Raw genomic sequence first — 13,764 nt, forward strand, 5'->3', positions numbered from 1 at the left:
AAAGATAAGTCATATGTAAAGTACTTTTATAATAAAGCAAATGACAAACAAAATAAATAATAATTCCAAATTTTTTTGAATAAGACAAATGATCAAACATTGACAAACAAAAACTTAAAAAGACAAGTAATATGGGACGGAGTTATTAAGTAGCATATGCCGACAAATAAATGCACCTACTTGAGAATGCCTTGGTCAACATATAGGGTTTCTGTAAAGTGCCTTCTACTGCTCCAGTGCTCCTTGCTCTTCCGCACGAGGATAATCATTCTCAAAATAAATTGAGGTCCTTCTCATTCTAAACTTTACATCATGTCACGTCAATCGTTTAAACACCTACATATAATATTAAATTAAAGCTAAAAAATTAACTAATTGTGCAGATTGCGACTAATTTGCGAACCGAATCTTTTAAGCCTAATTGCTTTATGATTTGACAATGTGGTGCTACAGTAAACATTTGCTAATGATGTATTAATTAGGCTTAATATATTCATCTTGCGGTTTACTGACAGATTCTGTAATTAGTTTTCTTATTAGTGCCCAAACACCCCATGCAATATGCTATATAATATTCGATGTGACACGCCAAAACTTTACACCCCTAGATCTAGATAACCCCTAAGTTATGGCAAATTTTGCTACAGGACATCGCGACTTTGCGGTTTTAGCCCACGGACACAGCACGAAGTCACTTTTGGGGGAAGACACTCTTAAAATATGGTTATTTGCCGATGGACACCGCATACATTAAAATATTAATTTTTGGGTCAATAGGAGAGATGAACACTGTAAAAGATCTAAAATACCCCTGGGCCCACTTGTCATATTCTTTCTCCCTCAACAAACTCCCTCTCACACTCTAGCCAAAGCGCCACCTTCACTGCGAAGGCGACGAGGAGTAACGCGTGCGGGGATGGCCGCCATGTCGCCCAAGCGGAGGCCGCGGCGAGGAGGAACGCGTGCAGGGACGCCGCAGCGACACCCACTGTGTCGCCCGAGCGGACGGAAACCCCCCACTGCTCCGCCTTGGAGAGAGCCACGGGTGCGGTCTTGCCAGTCCGGGTGCACGGCGAGCAGCACAGTGGCCCAGGTGTTGAAGCCGTTGTCCTGCTTGTCTTTGAGCTCAGTGGTGGTCTCGTCTTCCTCGCCGTTGTCGCCGCCACTGCGTCGGCCGATGAGCCGGACTAGGCCGCGCCTGATCTCCCTGTCCATGCCCCACGACATCCTGTTCTTGGTTGGCAGGAACCTGTTCGATTGAATTCCGACGCCAACCACGAGCTCAATTTCGGCGAGAATGGCTAATCGTTTGGAAGTTTTTGGGTTGTTCGTGGAGTTTACCTATATCCCGGGATGAGCACCTTGTGGAAGGCCTCGGAGGCGAACGCCATGAGGCGGGCCTGCGTGCGGAACACGACGCGGCCGGAGTAGTAGCAGCGGCCGAACGTGGAGCGCGTGCCGAACGTGGCATGCGTGATGGCCTCCTCCGCCGTCGGCGCCACGGCCGTTCCCTGTTGCTGCTGCCTGAGAAAGAGGAATAGCAGATCTGACATGTGGGCCCAAGGGCACTTTTGACATTTCACATGATTTGTCTCTCCTCACCTGAAAATTATTATTTTAATGAGTGCGGTATCCACCAGCAAATATCCAACTTTTGAGAATGTCTTTCCCAAAAGTCACTTCGTGCGGTGTCCGTGGGCTAAAACCGCAAAGTCGTGATGTCTTGTAGCAAAATTTGCCCTAAGTTATCTATCCATACATGAATTGATCGAGAAGATAAATTAAAGCTAACACATGACCACCGCCTAAAAACATACTTTATCCATTCTAAAATAGTTATCTTTCTAACATTCAAGATTTATTCTAAAATACTTCTTATCCAATCATCTTCCATTCAAATTTCTCACTATTATACCTCTAACTACCACACCACTTCTAATAACCATATACTGTATTATCATTTAATGAGGGAGACTATGTTATTTTTTCTTAAACTTTAATACATGCTAAACTACCTAAAATGACAAGTATTTCAAGATAGAGAAAGTAGCATATTGGTTTGTACATCAAATATGAATCAACACATGAGTTGTAAAATTTGAGATTATTCAGATTATGGTGTTCTACACCATCTTGAAATGTGAAATCAAAATCCAAAGTATGTTTAAAGAAACTAATGATAAATTTTCTGTGAGTTGTAACATTTGTCCTTAAACTTCTACTCCTTCATTTTTACGTGCATGCTTCTCAAACTGCTAAATAGTAAGTTTTATACAAAATTTTCTAAAACGGGTAAAAGGAAAAAAATAGTGGAGATTTTAATATATGTGTCCAATATATAATGTCTATGCCATGTGATCAAACTCATCCAATTTATCCAATTTATATGCAAATTAGATAAAAACCACTATGCAAAACCATCTTAATTAGGAGGTTATATAAATGGTACAATATTGTAAAATTTAGGGGGTTGAATGTCCGGTTTCAAAGTTCAAAGTGCTAAATAAACTTTCATCTAAATTGTAGGGTGTATTTGGACTTTTTCAAAATCATATTAATCCATTTTTAAGTTTTTAGCTAACACTTAATTAATTATGTGCTAATCTATCGTTTCTTTTTAAGTGCTGAGAAGGAAGAGTTCCCAACGTCCCCCTCAAAAGAAAACAACCTTAATATTCCCTATTGATTTGCCAGGTTTTTCTCAATCAGCAACGTCTTAATTTGAAGTTGTAATTTAAATGTAAGCAGATAATTAAGTTTCAGATATACTCCATACTAGTTGACAAGGCTCTTTAGTTTAACAGGATATAACACTTTGGTAGCTGACATTGCTCATATATTATCGTGGAAGGGAAAATATTTTCCATACTGTTGACTACACAAACTAAAAGATTGTGCATATATGCACCAAAAGATAGATAGATATCTTCACCTATAACTACGAGACATTTGTATAAATTCATAACTCTCAGCTCATTGAATTGGAGAACAGCATGAAGTGATTATTAATTACAAACACCATATATAGGTCTGGTTTAGTTCCCACTTTTTCTTCAAACTTCCAACTTTTCCATCACATCAAAACTTTCTTACTCACACAAACTTCCAACTTTTCCGTCACATCGTTTCAATTTCAACCAAACTTCTATTTTGACGTGAACTAAACACACCCATAGAAATCTGCTATATCTAAACACTATATATAGATGGTTCTGGCCATCTCGTGTTCAAAATCATAGAACACCCAAGAAGTGCGCACGGTAAATCAATGAAGCCGCTGCATGTTTGTTACCGTGTACTGACACTCAGTACCATTGTTACCGTGTGTGTTTTTTGCATGTTACCAGGTGTTTCTGGCACACGGGAGCCTTCTCATCCCTAGTCGTGAATCCGTAAACTTTCTATATATATTGGAGACGTACGACTCTTTCTTTCAAGAAAATCTATACTTACAGCAAGCAAGAAGCTCGTTTTCAAAACTCACCATGATGAGTTTTGAAAAAAAAACTCATCAATGGTGCACTACTACATTCATACTCCCTCCGTCCGAAAAAAAGACAAACCCTAGTTTCCGTGTCCAATGTTTGACCGTTCGTCTTATTTAAAAAAATTATGAAAAAAATTAAAAAGATAAGTCACACATAAAGTATTAATTATGTTTTATCATCTAACAACAATGAAAATACTAATTATAAAAAATTTCATATAAAACAGACAGTCAAATGTTGGCACGGAAACCCAGAGTTTGTCTTTTTTTTTGAACGGAGGGAGTAGACAATACGTAATCATTGTCCTACAATTCCCAACAATTACAGTACAGTGCTTCTTGATGACATAAAGGGTTATAGTACAGGATGAAACAGTTGCACGCTTGAAATAATGCAAATGCAATTCAGCAATATGCGAATAAAGTGAGGTCCAAAGAAAACCACATGTGAAGTAACTGTAGCCAATTATTAGGCCAACATAAAGAAAAGCATCACTAACAGTTTTGCAGCGACTCTATGAAGAACACAGGACAAAAGCATCGACGCACTAAATCCAGAATGGAACAGTGTAGCTTGATCAACGAGTTGATTATGCAGGGAGGGTAAGGTTTGCAGCGGTCCGGGAAAGGGACACGTCCTTTTCTACCTTTATTCATCCCATTCCTCGACCTCCTCCAGTAAACAGTCAAATTCTTTACAAACCAAATTGAAAGTTCAGAGATATTGCTTCCAGTTTTAATAACACAGTCAGAAGCACACCAGATCAACAAAACATGATTTTCTCAGGCTAGACTGTAATATGTTTTTTTAAGTGAAAACAGGTCATGTCAAAAATTTCAGTGTTCATGCTGGAAAGTGAAACACTTGGTCAAAGTTAATACAATTTCCTGAGCATGTTCGAATCTTTTCCAATATTTATCATGTCAACATTGTTTAAATGAGTTTCTATAAATGGACACAAACAAACGTTTCACCATTACCTCGTATTAGCTTCTGGAATAAAAGCAAAAAGATTCATTACTAGCCTTCAAACATTTTCTTTTTCTCCCATCATCAAACCGCTGTTTGATTACCAATTAATTGCAGACTGCTCAGCAGCAAAGTTGTTAACTTGATTTTCCTCTATGTGTTAACTGTTATCGGCATGGATGATGCCCAGTAATTTTTTCTTCTGGGGTGAACTCAATAATGCATTGGAGGATAAAAAAGGTCGCGAGTACTAGTGAATCAACTGCAATCAAGAAATCTGGAGGACGGGTGTGTGGCATCTTGGTTTATTCAAATGATCAAATCGTAATATTCTAGGAGAATGACATTACATTACATAGTTTTAATGTGCATGGAGAAGAAAATAAAAGGGCAGGAATGCGTAGGTCAATAATAAAGGAAGAGAGGGTAAATGTGTACACTGTAAGTGCCTATATTAGATGTGCATGCTCAAGCCACTATTCGCATGTGCAAGTACATACCCGCACATTGACTATTAAAGGTGCAAAGACACAGTCACCGAGGAGAATATTTCCAAGGAGATAAAAATAGCTGACGATGATAAACTAATTGCAGAAAACTGTCCGGGCCAGGTCAATGAATGCTGATTGCAGAAAACTAATGGCTGGTTTGGTTTGAGAACCTGCTAAAATTTTTAGTAGTGCCAAAGCCCAATGCTTGGGCAAGTTTGGGACTACCAAATTTTTGGTAGAGGAAAGTTGAGAAGAGTAGAATTGATTTGATGCCAAAATGTGACTATGAGAGACAACTATGTGAACAAAACCCCAACGTTTTGGTAGTGCAGTACTTGATTTGTTTTTTTTTAAAACTAAACAGTACTTGATTTGTTACCCTACCAAATTTTGGTAGGGCAAAATTTGGTATGGTAGCAAACCAAAGTAGCCCTAAGCCACCGGACACCAGCAAACTATTCATCCAGTGAGGTTTAATCAACAAAGAGTTTTGAGAAGACACTAATACATCCGCTCTTAAGCATCACACTAACTGAATAACATGAAGATCAACAGAAGGAAACACCATTATTTTTTAACAAATTTCTGATATCAAGTCATGTGTTAATTGGTAAGTGGAAACAACTATGCTTGTTAGTTTTATATGGCCTTATCATTGGTATTGTGTACCCAAGTCGATATCTGACATGTTTTGCATTCAGAAATAATGCATGTGAAAAAAAAAGAGATTATCCTGATACTAGCTGAATAAGTTGTCGTTTGCCACAACAGTTTAAAATGGCAAGTGGTAGCAGTGTACTCACCCATTCTCCATGGTAAAGTGATTTGTAGTACTTCACAAATTTCTCAGAGGCACCAGTGTATCGTCCCCTTTGGCACTCAAAACACTTGAAGCCAACAAACTTCATTATAGAAAAGAAAGTAAGGACATATATTATTTTCAAATAAAAAAAAGTTGAAGTACGAAACACAGAGAAACTGCTAAGGCCTCACTGTGGCAAACTATACATGTGGTACTCAATATAGCCAGTAAAACAGTGCCTGGTTTTAGTTTGTTGTCAGAAAGCAGAGGTCAGCAGGTGCTGTTTTCAGTTAAATCTGAAGATTTTAAAAAAGAAGGAACTTATTAGCAATATTGAGAATAGATAATACAACAGAATAAGATGTTGTATGAATGAGAACATGGTCATGAAGGGTGATGTAAAAAGTGGGGGAAATGAAATGAAGTGTTTATATGTGCCAGTAAAGTTTCAGAAAGAGTAAATGGGTCATCAATGCAATGTATTAGGATTGGTTTGTTTAATTAAGCACACTTGGATACCAGATTCCTGTTCATTAAAAAGACATAGGCGCAATGTATTAGGATAGGCCTATCAAATTAACCACACTAAAAAATAGACACCAGATTTCAGTTCACTAATCAATTTATCATAGGTAAATTTATTTTTCCACTGGTGTGAATTAGGAAAGACATGCAGTGGTAAATATTGAAGTGCACTGTAGGCAGTAATCATGATGACACTAAACTGCCATAACCAGAAATTACCTGCAACCGGAAACATTGAGAAGAACAAACTGAACTGATAAGCAAGACATAGGCCCTGTTTGGGGGAGCTTCACCCAGCTGCAGCTTTTCCCAAAAGCTGCTTCTGCTAGAAGCTGCCCCAAGCAGTCTACAGATTACTGTAGGCAGTAATCTGTAGTCCACAGAATCTGTAGTTACAGATTCTGAAAAATGAACTAAGAAGCCAGAAGCTGGAGAAGCTGGGTTTCAGAGCTTTTCCAGATTCTCAGAAGCTGGCTACCAAATAGCTGCTTCTCAGAATCTAAAGCTCCCCCAAACAGGCCCTAAGAAACGCAATTCAGTCTGAAATGTTAAAACAGATAGAGAACAAAGCATAGAGCATTTGCAATTTCATTTCGAAATACTTCAAGAGCTTCAGACTACTCTTAAATAATAAACTGCCATGACATATAATGCGAATCAGAATAATCAACTTAGTGAAGGAATTATCATTGTTCTATTATGTCAATACCAAAAGAGAACTCTTACCAACTAGTGAAAATTTCTAAAGAACTGAAAGAATACCTATAAGGCTATATAACATGTGAAACTTTCAGCTAGCAAGCTGAGCTTGCAAAACAAACTTTAACACTTCAAACTGAGCATTCAAACTATTAAATATCCCTATTTCAACTTAGGAAGCAGAATATTCACTAATTTAGCCAACCGATGGATTTCCGTATCTAAAAATAGCTTCTAGCACAAACTTCAAAACTTTCAACTTGAATATTCCAATTTTCAACTGAAACCTTCCAACTTAGACCCATTCATAGAGAGATTACACTATAGTTAATAAACTAGATCAGAAGCTTCACTGCCATATCAATCTAAATAGATTATTGCTTCTTCCTTGCACCCAACGACATGGAATTTTACTATAGCTTTTCCCTGACAAGATTTGTGCGCAGGCACTTGAGTGTAAAATGAGAGACAGGCGCAAAATTCCCAGCCTCCCAGGGGGCAATGATGCAACCACAGGATGAGGCAATCCAATTTCCTAGTACTAAATTTAACCTACTTACCGCCGCAGATCGATAAACCGCACACGACCACACCCTCCTGCAATAATCATCCCCCTCTTCGCAGCCTCCGCGTCGCTGCTAACCCCTGACAACGCAGGACCAAGACTTCCAGAATGATCCCCCCGGTTCTCGGATTTAGTTAGGGGCAACAATGGCGGCGAGCCGGCGGGTACCAAATGGGATGGAGCGGGCGGTGTGGGACTCCACAGATGGAACGGAAGCTTCTGGAAAGGATCGCGTACGCACCTCGGCCATCATCTCCGGGGAGGCGGGGCGCCCGGTTACCCGCCGGCGTCGCGCGGCGCAACGGCGGGACGCCGAGGAGGCGGCCGCGGCCGCGGCGGTGCTTGGTGGGCGAAACTGGCGTGGGCCGCGGCCAGCCTCCATGGCTTTAGGCCTGTGGGGGTTGGATTCTTGTAGCTGATGGGCTTACAGACCAGAAGAGCCCATTGGGTATAGCCCAATAAGCCCAGAAGGAGCGATGGTCCATCCCGCTATGTTGGTGGGCTTTTTTCTTGGATACGTGTGTTGGTGGGCTTGATATGCCATTGGACTTGTTAGGCGGAATAAGTTCACTTTATGCCCCTCATCTGAATGTCGAGTTTAAATCACATTCTTTAACCGCAATATTATAAATCTTGACCACCCAACTTACAAAACCGGGTTGAATTAGTTCCTTTAGAGGTATAGATGGATGGTTTTGATGATGTGGTAGGTTGACCCGACCCACTTGTGCTAACTAAACGCTTACATGAGGAAAAATGAGCCCCACATGTCATTCTCACTCTTCCCCCTCCTCTCTCGCCTTTTTCTCTCCATCTCTAGCAAACGGCAGCTAGAAGGATCACGCCGCCAAGCCAATCGAGCCTGGATGCTGGTATCGCGATCGCCGCCTCAATAACGGCACACAAACTCTTCTTTCTATCTGCTCGCGATGAGAGAGTCCATGGCAGGAACAACGCGAGCCCACTACCACGCAAAGCATGGCAGGCCGCCATACTCTAGAACCAAATTGCCTACGACTTCCGCGTCGTGCCATGATGCACTCCTCCTATTCCCGTGAGAACGGATGCGTCCTCGTCATCCTCGGCCATGCCACCTTGCAGTCTACCGTCGTGCTCCATCCCCTTTTCGCCGATCACAATGCATCCACCTCCACCTTCTCCCCCCACCCTCGTGACGTGTCTGGGTTTGACCGCTTGCGCTGCCACTGCGGCATGCGTCGGCATCCCCTTGATCGTGCGTGTCGTCCTCGGGACCAAACTGACCATGACACTCGTCGTGTGCGGTGTTGGTGAACCCTACAAGCTATAACAAAACCTGTAAACTGCTTAAAACTTGCTTGCTTGCAGCAGATGGGGAGAAAATTGGGGGTGGGGGAGAGGACGAGAGAAGAGTGAGCATGATATGTGGGATCATTTTTGTTTTTTTTTTCCCATGCAAACGCCTAGTCAGCATAAGTGAATCGGGTCAACTTGTCATATTAGCGAAACCAGCCATCTATACCGTCGGAGGGCCTAATTTAACCGATTTTACAAGTTGGTAGGGGGTGGGGGGGTTTCAAAACTTTTGGTATTGCTGTTTACAATGTCAACATAAGGGACCTAAAGGACCTATTTGGCAAAACTCCAATTCCTAAATTTAGCTTAAGGAGTTAAGTTTGCTGTGGAGTTGTGGAGCAGCCTAAACCCACCTCCACCTCTCTAGTTTATTTTGTGATAGCGCTCCACCCAGCTCCACCCCAGTTACACTACTATTTTAGGTGGAGCTGAAACTGTTTAACTGAGCTTTAGGAGAGATGCGCATGAGCTGGAGCTGTGCCAAAGAAGCTCAAAATGAACTTATTCCTTGTTAGGTCGCGTGCGGTTTCAAACTATAGTTTCGAACTGATGACTAATTAGCACATGATTAATTAAATATTAATAAAAAAATAGAAAATTCAAATAAGTTAATATGATTTTGTAAAGCCACTTTATTATAGAAAATTTGGATAAAAATGATTGTATTTAACAGTTTAGAAAGCGTGTTCACGATGTAATCCGATGTTACCTAACGCCTCCGTTACTTACTGACGGCATGATCCGTGCAACGCAAGTTTCGAGACCGGCCGAAAGCTGGGTCGTTCCAGGAAACTTGCTTTTTCGTCTTTTTCTTCGATGACTCAAATCGATATAAATTAAATAAAAAGAAAGCAAACGCATGATTTTTTTTTTCAAATGACGCAGCAGCACCATAAAAAAGATATGGATGAAGATAAGCACGTCATATAGCTCTAACAAAAAAAATTCTCTCTCCCTCTCTCTCTCTATAAAAAAAGATAAGCACGTCATCCAGCAACACGTTTTATACTACGGACTCCTCCGAAATAGCCGCGCAAAAAAAGGAAAAAAAGAGCATCAATTCTTTTCCCCCACGACTCGTCGACGCATCCAGCGAACGCGAGGTCGCGAGCGTTTCCACGCGCCCCTGTCCACGCGTCCCGCCCAGCACCTCGTGCGGGCCCCACCTGTCATACCCACCGAGAGAGGGAGCCGTCCAGAATCAGCCCGCCAGCCCAGCCAGCCTGGAAGGCAAGAGAAGAAAAGAAAAAGAAAAAAAAAAGGGAAAACTCCGTGCACGCGGTCCACAGCCCACCCCGGGTTCCCCCTGCCCCCACGGCGGTGGAATCGGCACGCGAGGTGGGCCCCACATGACGGCGCGGGTCCAGTGAACCACGCCTTTGCACGCGAGACCTCCTCCCCCGCGGCCTCCACCACCACCCCACTATAAATACACGGCGAAGGGAAGGCCTCCCCTTCTCAGCCTCATCTTTTGGATGGTTTCGTTTTGGTATTCCCATACACTTTGTTTCTCTTCCCCGTCTCGTGGTCGAGAGAAACCGAGAGGAGAGAGGGGGAGAGGAGCGCTGCCGATTTTCCGGAGGGGGAGATCTTTTTCTTCTCCCTGAAGGTTCGAGATCGATCTGCGACGAGGAGGAGCGGGGAATCGTAACTTTATTTCCGAGGAAATTGTAAGATCTCGCGCGACCTGTTTGTTCTTCTTGGTGTTCTTCTGTCTAGTTACTTCGTTTGTTTTATGTTTGATCTATAGTCTTGATGATCTGTGAAGACTAGTTGTTGTTTTCGGTACGGATGGTAGGAAAGGTATTTTCCTTTGTTTAAGGAATTGCAAGATCTCGCGCGACCTGTTCTTGATGTTCTGTCTAGTACTTCGTTTGTTTGTTTGATCTAGTATGTTAGATGATCTATGAAAAGTAGTTATTTTCGGTACGAATGGTAGGAGAAGTATTTTCCTTTGTTGGCGTCAAAATATAATATTTAATCACTCAGTCTTGTGAATGGTAATTCTGAATTCATATTTTTCTTTTCTGATCTATATCGTGTTATTCTGTTTATGATTTTTTGCTGAGTAGATCCCCTTGTGCTCGATGTATGATAAGTTATCTATATCGTAATAGATTCGTATGTCAAAACTTAGTCGAAATTTTCGATCTCATCTCTTCTGTTAGCCACAGGTGGCTGATTGAAATATTCTTCAATTGAGTCTGAATTTTTATGTTATATGCAAATAATTGTCCCGCTCCAGTTCATATGTCTGATGAAACATGAATGTAAAGGAATTAAGACTTTGGTTATATGATTCGAGTCTGAATTTTCTTATGCTTATGCAAATAATAGTCCAAAAGAATTGGTGATTTTTTTGTGTAGTTCATATGGTTGATAAATATGAATGTGTCTCAAAAGCAACGAAGATTTTGATGACAAGACAATCTGCTATTTGAGTCTGAAATTTCTTATGCTTTTGCAAATAATAGTCATACTCAGAACGAATTACTGAAATTTCCCTCCAGTTCATACGGTTGATGAAACATGAATGTATCTCTTTAGTAATTGAAACTTTGACATCAGACAATCTGTTGCATTGCCTAGTCTTGCAGATTCTCATCGATCCTTTTAATTCTTCTCTGCAGTCAACAAATTGATGCACTAATGGAGTCCAAGGGTGGCAAAAAGAAGTCTAGCAGTAGTCGTTCCTCCCTGATGTACGAAGCTCCCCTCGGCTACAGCATTGAGGACCTCCGACCTGCCGGCGGCATCAAGAAGTTCCGCTCTGCTGCTTACTCCAACGTATGTATCGAATCAACTGAACACTAGTTTGTTTCTCTAATTGGCGGTTGATTGGTTGCTCACGATGTTAAATTGTTTTCATCTCTTGCAGTGCGCGAGGAAGCCCTCTTGATAGCCCCCTTGGCTACCTTGACCTAGTAGTTTAGTTACTCCTCTGAATTCTCGTTTTGGGCTTTCTTACATCTCTCTGGCTAGCTGCTTCCCAGTGACCGGGAAGGTCATCAGTCCTGCTTCCTTTCTTCCTCATCTCTGGCATCGTCCTTCGAAACAATGGCAGTCCTGTCAGTTGCTGACTCTCCACCGGTCTCGGCGATCGGGTTTGAGGGATATGAGAAACGCCTCGAGATCACTTTCTCCGAGGCGCCTGTCTTTGCTGACCCCAATGGCAGGGGGTTGCGTGCACTGTCACGTGCTCAGATTGACTCTGTTCTTGATCTGGCGAGGTGCACCATTGTGTCTGAGCTCTCCAATGAGGTCTTCGACTCGTATGTCCTTTCTGAATCGAGCCTCTTTGTGTACCCATACAAGATTGTGATCAAGACCTGTGGGACTACCAAGCTCCTGCTCGCCATTCCGAGGATTCTTGAGCTTGCTGAAGAGCTATCTCTGCCACTTGAAGCTGTGAAGTACTCTCGTGGGACATTCATTTTTCCTGAAGCACAGCCCTCTCCACACAAGAACTTCTCTGAGGAGGTTGCAGTCCTGAACCGCTACTTCGGCGGTCTCAAATCTGGTGGCAACGCATACGTGATTGGAGATCCTGCAAAGCCAGGGCAGAAGTGGCATGTCTACTATGCCACCCAGCACCCGGAGCAACCTGTGGTCACTCTTGAGATGTGCATGACTGGGCTGGACAAGAAGAAAGCTTCTGTCTTCTTCAAGACTTCTGCTGATGGACACACAACATGTGCTAAGGAAATGACCAAGCTCTCAGGTATCTCTGACATCATCCCAGAGATGGAAGTCTGCGACTTCGATTTCGAGCCCTGCGGCTACTCCATGAATGCCATCCACGGCCCTGCTTTCTCAACCATTCATGTGACTCCTGAGGATGGCTTCAGCTATGCCAGCTACGAGGTCATGGGCTTCAACCCTGCTTCCCTTGCCTATGGTGACCTTGTCAAGAGGGTGTTGAGATGCTTTGGCCCGTCGGAGTTCTCTGTTGCGGTTACCATCTTCGGTGGCCACAACCATGCAGGGACCTGGGCCAAGGGGCTGGATGTCGGGGCCTATTCTTGCAGCAACATGGTTGAGCAGGAGCTGCCTTCTGGGGGTTTGCTCATTTACCAGAGCTTCACTGCTACTGCTGAAATCGCCACCGGGTCGCCACGATCTGTTCTGCATTGCTTTGCTGATGAAAACACGGAGAAAGCTGGTAAAATGGAGGCTCTCTACTGGGAAGACGATGCTGTCGAGGAGATAGATGGCACAGAGGGTAAGAAGATGAGGAGCTGCTGATGAGGGAAGCGCACTGAAGATTAAAGAATACTCAAAACTCCAATAGCGATCACTCTGTTACTTTGTGAAGCAGCCAGCCAGACTATTCATATAGTACTACTATATGCTATGACCAATGTACTTTATTATCTTGCATATATTCTGAATAAAAAGGCTCTAGGTGGTCTGCTTTGTCTGCCACAGTGAGCAAAATGTATCCGAATATCAAATACAAGTCATTTTATAATAATGTCGGCATTGTCACTCCCTTTGTTTGTTCCGGTTGTGTGGTAGTATTCTGGTGATGGTGGGAGGCGGGAGGCGGCACATTATTTCTTTGTCAAGATGCTTGTTTTTCTTCCCTTGTGTGATGGATGATAGGTACTTCTTGGCATGTCTATTGGACCGTCAAAACATCTTGTGTATTGGATTTGCATGGGAATCTGATTCGACTCGATTGAGACTGCATTTGTTGCTATCAGGCAATGAATTGAGCACTTTGTACGCTGATTTGATTCTGTGTACGAACACTACGGCAATTGGCAAATATGACTTCTGTTCTGCACCTATCACTGTTCTGCACCTATCAGTGATCCAAGTGGTTCTGCAACAGGGACTGAGACAGGTACCCCTGCTTTGTTGATTTGATCTATTTCAAATGCAGTT

General features: G+C 42.4%; 2 protein-coding genes and 1 long non-coding RNA gene across 3 annotated transcripts; 1 reads left to right on the plus strand and 2 right to left on the minus strand.

Annotated features, from left to right (window-relative positions):
* Positions 1-855: 855 nt before the first annotated feature.
* LOC127762608 (cytochrome P450 734A4-like) lies at positions 856-1,553 on the minus strand. Its single transcript, XM_052287094.1, has 2 exons — positions 1,342-1,553; positions 856-1,249 (listed from the first exon to the last, which is right to left on the minus strand). Exons 1-2 carry the CDS (start codon positions 1,551-1,553, stop codon positions 856-858), a joined length of 606 nt encoding a protein of 201 aa, XP_052143054.1.
* Positions 1,554-3,776: 2,223 nt separating this feature from the next.
* LOC127762008 (uncharacterized) lies at positions 3,777-7,903 on the minus strand. Its single transcript, XR_008015344.1, has 3 exons — positions 7,781-7,903; positions 5,752-5,850; positions 3,777-4,180 (listed from the first exon to the last, which is right to left on the minus strand). It is a non-coding gene; the product is annotated as an uncharacterized LOC127762008 (long non-coding RNA).
* A 3,874-nt stretch (positions 7,904-11,777) lies between these two features.
* Positions 11,778-13,365, plus strand: LOC127764814 (S-adenosylmethionine decarboxylase proenzyme-like). The gene has a single exon (XM_052289736.1). It carries the CDS (start codon positions 11,932-11,934, stop codon positions 13,117-13,119), a length of 1,188 nt encoding a protein of 395 aa, XP_052145696.1. The 5' UTR covers positions 11,778-11,931; the 3' UTR covers positions 13,120-13,365.
* Positions 13,366-13,764: the final 399 nt, after the last annotated feature.

Source organism: Oryza glaberrima, chromosome 2, assembly GCF_000147395.1.
Source record: "Oryza glaberrima chromosome 2, OglaRS2, whole genome shotgun sequence".
Lineage (NCBI taxonomy): Eukaryota > Viridiplantae > Streptophyta > Magnoliopsida > Poales > Poaceae > Oryza > Oryza glaberrima.

What these genes read in the sequence shown, in the direction of transcription:
- LOC127764814 (XM_052289736.1), top strand. Translation starts at nt 11,932, where the DNA reads ATGGCAGTCCTGTCAGTTGCTGACTCTCCACCGGTCTCGGCGATCGGG.
- LOC127762608 (XM_052287094.1), bottom strand. Translation starts at nt 1,553, where the DNA reads ATGTCAGATCTGCTATTCCTCTTTCTCAGGCAGCAGCAACAGGGAACG. An exon ending in GTGCTCATCCCGGGATATAG is followed by an intron (nt 1,250 to 1,341) that starts GTAAACTCCACG and finishes TCAATCGAACAG; the next exon opens with GTTCCTGCCAACCAAGAACA.